Source organism: Sminthopsis crassicaudata, chromosome 2 (genome assembly GCF_048593235.1).
Source record: "Sminthopsis crassicaudata isolate SCR6 chromosome 2, ASM4859323v1, whole genome shotgun sequence".
Lineage (NCBI taxonomy): Eukaryota > Metazoa > Chordata > Mammalia > Dasyuromorphia > Dasyuridae > Sminthopsis > Sminthopsis crassicaudata.
The window spans coordinates 633,475,251-633,482,028 of record NC_133618.1 but is presented as its reverse complement, the minus strand read 5'-3'; the positions used below and the strand labels follow the sequence as shown (position 1 = coordinate 633,482,028).

Genomic DNA, 6,778 nt, shown 5'->3' with positions numbered 1-6,778 from the left:
AGAAGCGGAGGGTCCCAGTGCTAGCTCTGTGTGCCACTGAAGGAGCTGGGCCAGACTGAGCTGCGGTTTTCTCATGTTGTCCTATGAACTAAGGCCCTTCCAGTTCTGATGTCCTATGCAGGTAGATGAGCTTTTATCATGCACTTACTGTATACCAGGCATAGTAAAAGTGCTAGGATATAAATACAAGCAAAAGAAAGGACTTTGCCTGCCTTCAAGGGTTATATTCTAATGGGGGAAAACAACACTGGCCATTCATTACAGAGATGCTACAAATGTAAGGTGCAGAATGATTTTATTCACACACACACACACACACACACACACATATATATAATTATATATTATTCGTATGTATATGTGTATATATATGTATACACACATACACACCCATACACATTTCTCTCTGTGTACCTATTTATCCATTTACCCATCTATCCATCTGTGTGTGTATCTATCTATCTATCTACCTGTCTGTCTGTCTGTCTGTCCATCCATCCATCTATCTGTCCGTCTGTCCATCTGTCTATTTTATCTATGTACTATCTTTCTGTCTGTCTAGTCTATCCATCTATCTACCTACCTATCTATGTATCTATCTTATCTATTTATGTATCTGTGTCCATCTGTCTGTCTGTCTATCTATCTAGTCATCCATCCATCCATCCATCCATCCATCCATCCATCCATCCATCCATCTGTCCATCTGTCTATCTAACCATCCATCCATCCATCCATCCATCCATCCATCCATCCATCTGTCCATCTGTCTATCTAACCATCCATCCATCCATCCATCCATCCATCCATCCATCCATCCATCCATGTATCTGAGCAATGCATGACTTGCTTGACTGTGCATATTCATCACAAGGCGTTTCTTTTCCTTTTTTTCCCAATGGGCGTGGGCAGGAGGGAGACAGAATGCAGATGGGAAACCTCGGGCTGCCACAGATGTGGGGCCATGCTTGCGCTTCCCACGAGCTTGCTGATTTATTCGTTTTGCTCGGCTGTTTGACGTTGCTAGAAGAGCTCTCTTGGGGAATGGACATAATCTATAAATATTTGGATTGACAAATTCCTCCATGACAAAAAAGGGTGCAGGGTTGGGATGCAGGCGCCCTATAGGGACATGATGGCAAAATCTGGGGAATGCAGTAAGGGTGATGGCCGGCTGTGGCCCCTCCCCAGAATGGAGGTCCTGGAAGAGAGCCACCAGTGGGAGCCACCAGAGGGACATTCCAGGCTTGGAAGCCATGCGGTCTGGAGAAGGAGGCACAGCTGGGAGGGGTGGTCAGAGAACCCCAGAATTATAGCTGGAAGGGGCTTCAGAACCACTTGGTCCCACCCCATTATGCAGATGTGGAAACTGAGGCTCAGAAGTGTTGTGATTTGTCCAGGCCCCCTAGAGGAGTGATAGAGATGGGAGAATTTGAACCCCAGTGTGCTGGCCAGATTCATTGCTCTTTCTCACTGGGATGCGCTGGTTCTTCCATGTTTGGAGGCTCTTCCAGATCTGATGGGTGATTTTTCTGGGCTCTCCTCTTTGGGTTTTCTGCTGAGTGTGGCAAGAGATGCAGGAAAATTGTGGGGAACTTGCTGTTTGTTGGGGGTCAGGGCAGGTGAGACTTGGGGAGAAGAAACAGGCAGAGGACAGTGTAGACTTGGGGACTCTCAGAGGAGGTCCACTTGCACCGTTCTTGAGCAGGAAGGAAGACCGGAGTTAAAATCCAATCTCAGAAACTTCCCAGCTGTGTGAACCTGGGCAATCACTTAACGCTGTCTGCTTCAGTCTTCTCAGCTGTACAATGGGGCAGACAATAGCCTTTACCTTCCAGGGCTCTTGTGGGTATAACATGAGATGATATTTGTCAAAGGTTCAGCCCAATGAGGAATTGCCAGGCATTGGGCTGCCTAGCACATGGTTAGGTATTAGAGAAACACTCATTCCTCTCTCCCTTCCCCCATTTTACAGATGGCAAACTGAGCAGAGAGACGCTAAGTACCATTGCTAACAGCTGTCCTGGCCAGGAGTCACGCCGAGCCTTTTGACCTCTGTCTTGTCTTGCAGTTCAGAACCTTCGACTCCTGCAAACAGCTGTGGTGCAGCCATCCTGACAACCCTTACTTCTGCAAGACCAAGAAGGGGCCGCCCCTGGACGGGACCGAGTGTGCCTCAGGCAAGGTGCCTGGCGCTCCCTGGGGGGTGGGGCAGCAAGGGAGAGGAAGGCCACAGGGCCTCAGGGGGCTACCCCTTCCCCTCGCCCCTTCATATTCCTCCTCCTTCTCCTCTCCCCTCTCTTCTCTTCCCTCTCCTCTCTTCCACCTCTTCTCCTTTCTCCTCTTCTTTTTTTCCTTCTCTCTCTCTTTCTCCCTCCTCTCTTCTCTCTCTCTTTTCTCTATTCTCTATTCTGTCTCTCTTTTCTTTATTTCTCTTTGATGCTCTCACTTCTCTCTTCCCCCCTCCCCTCTCCTCTCCCTTCCCTCTCTCCTCTCTTCTTCCTCTTCTCCTTTCTCCTTCTCTTCTTTTTCTCCTCCCCTCTCCTTTTCCCTCCTCCTTCACATGCACATCCGAGTGTATACACACACGTACCCACACACACACATGCACACTCATACTCTCCAAACTAGAGATCCCAGGACAATCCTGTGCCTCCTGCAGATTGAATGGCAAGTCTAGAATCAGGTTGGAAGCAGGGCTGGGGGGACCAGGCCGTCTCCTTTTCCTCTCTGTGTATTTCTTTTGTTCCTGAGAGTTTTGATTAGCTTCTGGAAGTCAGCATGGACTCCCCCAAGTCAGTGTCCAGAGGCTGGAGCATGTCCGTTGGAACTGGAGCGGCCCTGGGGTCCTGTTAGCTGACCCCTGCAGCAGGGCCTCTCCCCCATTGGATGTGTCTTCCGTAGTCTCCCAGAACAGGCCGGACAAATGTGGGAGTCTGGGCCCAAAACTCCTTGTGACCTTGGAAAAGCCGCCTCCCCTCAAGGGAGCTTCAGTTTCCTCCTCTGTAAAGTGAAGGAGGTGGACTAGTGACCTCTGAAGTGCTATCAATGTACAAAAAACTCATCATCATCATCATCATCATCATCATCATCATCATCATCATCCCACAGTTAGGTGGCACAGTGGATAGAGCACTTGGCCTGGAGTTAGAAATACCTGGATTCACTTACTAGCTGTGAAAGACATCTGCCTTCTTTACTTAACTATAAAATGCGTATAATAATAGCACCTACTTCCCAAGGTTGTGGTAAGGACCAAAGGAGAGAATTTCTTTTTTTATTTTATTTTATTAATTTTATAATTATATATTTTTGACAGTATATATGCATGAGTAATTTTCTTATAACATTATCCCTTGTATTCATTTTTCCAGATTTTCCCTTCCCTCTCTCCACTCCCTCCCCTTGATGACAGGCAATCCCATAATTTTCATGTGTTACAGTCTAACCTAGATACAATATATGTGTGTAAATCCCATTTTCTTGTTGCACAATAAGCATTAGATTCCGAAGGTGTAAGTAACCTGGGTAGATAGACAGTAGTGCTAACAGTTTACATTCACTTCCCAGTGTTCCTTCTCTGGGTGTAGCTACCTCTGTCCATCATTGATCAGCTGGAAGTGAGTTGGATCTTCTGTATGTTGAAGATTTCCACTTCCATCAGAACACATCCTCATACAGTATTGTTGTTGAAGTGTACAGTGATCTTCTGGTTCTGCTCGTTTCACTCAGCATCAGTTGATGTAAGTCTCTCCAAGCCTCTCTGTATTCCTCCTGCTGGTCATTTCTTACAGAGCAATAATATTCCATAACCTTCATATACCACAATTTACCCAACCATTCTCCAACTGATGGACATCCATTCATCTTCCAGTTTCTCGCTACAACAAAAAGAGCTGCCACAAACATTTTGGCACATATAGGTCTCTTTCCTCTCTTTAGTATTTCCTTGGGATATAAGCCCAGTAGTAGCAGTGCTGGATCAAAGAACATGCACAGTTTGATAACTTTTTGGGCATAATTCCAGATTGCTCTCCAGAATGGTTGGATTCTTTCACAACTCCACCAACAATGCATCAGTGTCCCAGTTTTCCCACATCCCCTCCAACATTCATCATTATTTGTTCCTGTCATCTTAGCCAATCTGACAGGTGTGTAGTGAGATCCAAAGGAGAAAATTTCTGTAAAGTGCTTAGCACAATGCCTGGCACATAGTGGGCACTTAATCAGTGCTTCTCAACTCCCTTTTCCCCCTCTCTCCCCTTGCCTCTTCTTCTTTCCTCCGCTTTCCCTCTTCTCCCCTCCCTTCTTCCCTCTCCTTCCCCCTTTCCCACTTCCCTTCTCCTCCTCTTTTCCTCCCCTCCCTCTCCTTTTATCCCTTCCCCTTTCCTTCTCTCTTCTTTCTCCCTCTCCCTCCCCTGTCCAACCCCTTGCTGATTCTTATTGATTCTCAGGAACAGAGGAACTGGGGCTTTGTAGCCTGAAGGAGGCAAGGGGGCAGGCCCTATTCCTGCTACTAAGTCACTGCCCTAGTGATTAAGAGAGGCCCTTGGTGATCAGACCAGAAAGGCACAGGGGAGGTCAGCCCTGGTCTCCCTTCCTGACCTCCAACATCTCCTGTTTCCTCCTGCCCACTCAAGCAGAGACTCCACCTCAGGCAGGTGCTGCCATCCCCAGCGGTCACTGACTGGTGTGTAGACAGCATCAGGGGCCAGCCAGACAAGGCCTGAGTGTGTGGCCCTCAGAGAGCCACTCTCCCTTTGGGCTGCTTCCTCCTTTGTCATGTGAGGGTTTCCTGCTCTGTGGAACCCTTGAACTCCATCTGAGATCCAAGAAGGTTTATAAAAAAAAAAGAAGGAAGGAAGGAGAGAAGGAAGGAGGGAAGGAAGGAAGGAGGGAAGGAAGGAAGGAAGGAAGGGAGGGAGGGAGGAAGGAAGGAAGGAAGGAAAGAAGGAAGGAAGGAAGAAAGGAAAGAAGAAAGAAAGAAAGAAAGAAAGAAAGAAAGAAAGAAAGAAAGAAAGAAAGAAAGAAAGAAAGAAACAAAGAAAGAAAGAAAGAAAGAAAGAAGAACAGAGGGAGGGAGGGAGGGAAGGAGGGAGGAAGGAAGCTAAGAACCCCTTTGTGATTGGAGATGACCCAATCCAAATGATGGGGGCTTAGCCATGACTAAGTCTTGGTGCTGGCCCTCTCAATGGCCAAGTTCCCAAGAGGTGATGGGCTCTGACTCTCATGACCCAGCTTCCCAGAATGCTGAGTTCTGACATTCGAGTTCTAAGGTTCCCAAGGTTCCTTAAGGTTTTGATGCTGTTTTGTTGCCCATCTCTCCTCCTGCTTCCATCCTTCCTCTTCCCCTTCAGCTCATCCCCCCTGATTTCGATGTAAGGGAGTAAATTACAATTCCCTTTCCCCTAATGCTGTAAGATTTATAGAAATACTTTCTTGCAACCACCTTGAAAAAGTAGGTTACTGTATTTTTATTATCCCCATATTACACATGGGGAAACTGAAGCTTTCTGTGATTTGTTCAGGGTCACACAATTTCAAAATACATTTAAGTCAGGATTCTGACCCACATCCATCATTCTCTGCTTTACATTACGCTGCTTGTGTCTAAGGCCAGAAGACCCCAAGGGTTGCTTCAGAAAGGAGGTCAGCCAAACTTGATGGGTTCAGTCTCCCAGCATTCCCTGTGCCTGCACCACCCCCTCCCCACTTTGGAAAACAAACAAGAAGTAAATTGTAGGAATTGACTTTGGGTCTCTTCGGCCCCTCCATTGTGAGCTGGGAAGGGTCAGGCCCAGAGGTGACCCCAAATTCTCTGCTCTTTCCCAGTGGTGTTTTAAAGGCCATTGCATCTGGAAGACATCAGAGCAATCCTACAGCCTGGACGGTGGCTGGAGCTCCTGGACCAAGTTTAGCTCCTGCTCCAGGACGTGTGGAGGCGGGGTGCGTTCTAGGAGCCGCAGCTGCACCAATCCCCCGTAAGTCCAGCCCTGGGGGAGTGGACATTGGGGGGAGAATGGCCCAAGGTGGAAGAATGAGGCAGGAGGACCCCTATGGGAGTGGCAGAGCTGAAGGGAGGTGGAAATTCTTTTTTGCTAGCTTTTCAATCTTTTCTTTCTCTGGGCCTAAATGTATATCTTTTCCTTTCTTTCTTCCCTTCTTCCTTTCCTCTCTTCTTCCCTTTCTCCTTCCCTCCTTCCTTCTTCCCTTCCTCCTTCCTTTCCTCCTCCTCCTCCTCCTCCTCCTCCTCCTCCTCCTCCTCCTCCTCCTCCTCCTCCTCCTCCTCCTCCTCCTCCTCTTCTTCTTCTTTTTCTTCTTTGAAGGAGTTGATGATCTAACATTTTACTTCTATGTTCTAAGTTTGCACCCAACTCTGACATTCTGTGTTTTACTGCAAGTTCTGACATTTTAAGGTTCCTTAAAGCTTTGACATTCCATGGTTTCAACCACTGGTTTCAAAGTAGGAGGGGTCTTAAATTCAAACAGAAACCCACAGTAGGATGTTAACTTAGAAAACCACAAATTAATGAATATGTTGTGTTATATTTTTATTTATTTCTTCAGACATTTTTTTCTGGTTCAGGCAGCACTCAGGATGTACTGTAGCATGTTTGGCACCTCTGTTCAAGGATCCCTTCAAACTTAGGCATTCTTGTTCTATTTCCTTCTAGATTTGATATTCTACCTTTGAGACCCCTCAGAGCTTTCACTTTCTCTGTGTCCTGATGTGTCCCTTCCAATTCAGTCAGATATTCCAGTTTTAGAATTTTCCTTT

At 47.0% G+C, this 6,778-nt stretch overlaps 1 protein-coding gene across 1 annotated transcript in view; it reads left to right on the top strand.

Moving 5' to 3' along the window:
* ADAMTS14 (ADAM metallopeptidase with thrombospondin type 1 motif 14) overlaps positions 1-6,778 on the top strand; it is a 109,573-nt gene that overhangs the window by 84,273 nt on the left and 18,522 nt on the right. The window contains 2 exon segments of the mRNA XM_074296528.1: positions 2,072-2,185; positions 5,833-5,981. Coding sequence (XP_074152629.1) covers positions 2,072-2,185; positions 5,833-5,981 — 263 coding nt within the window.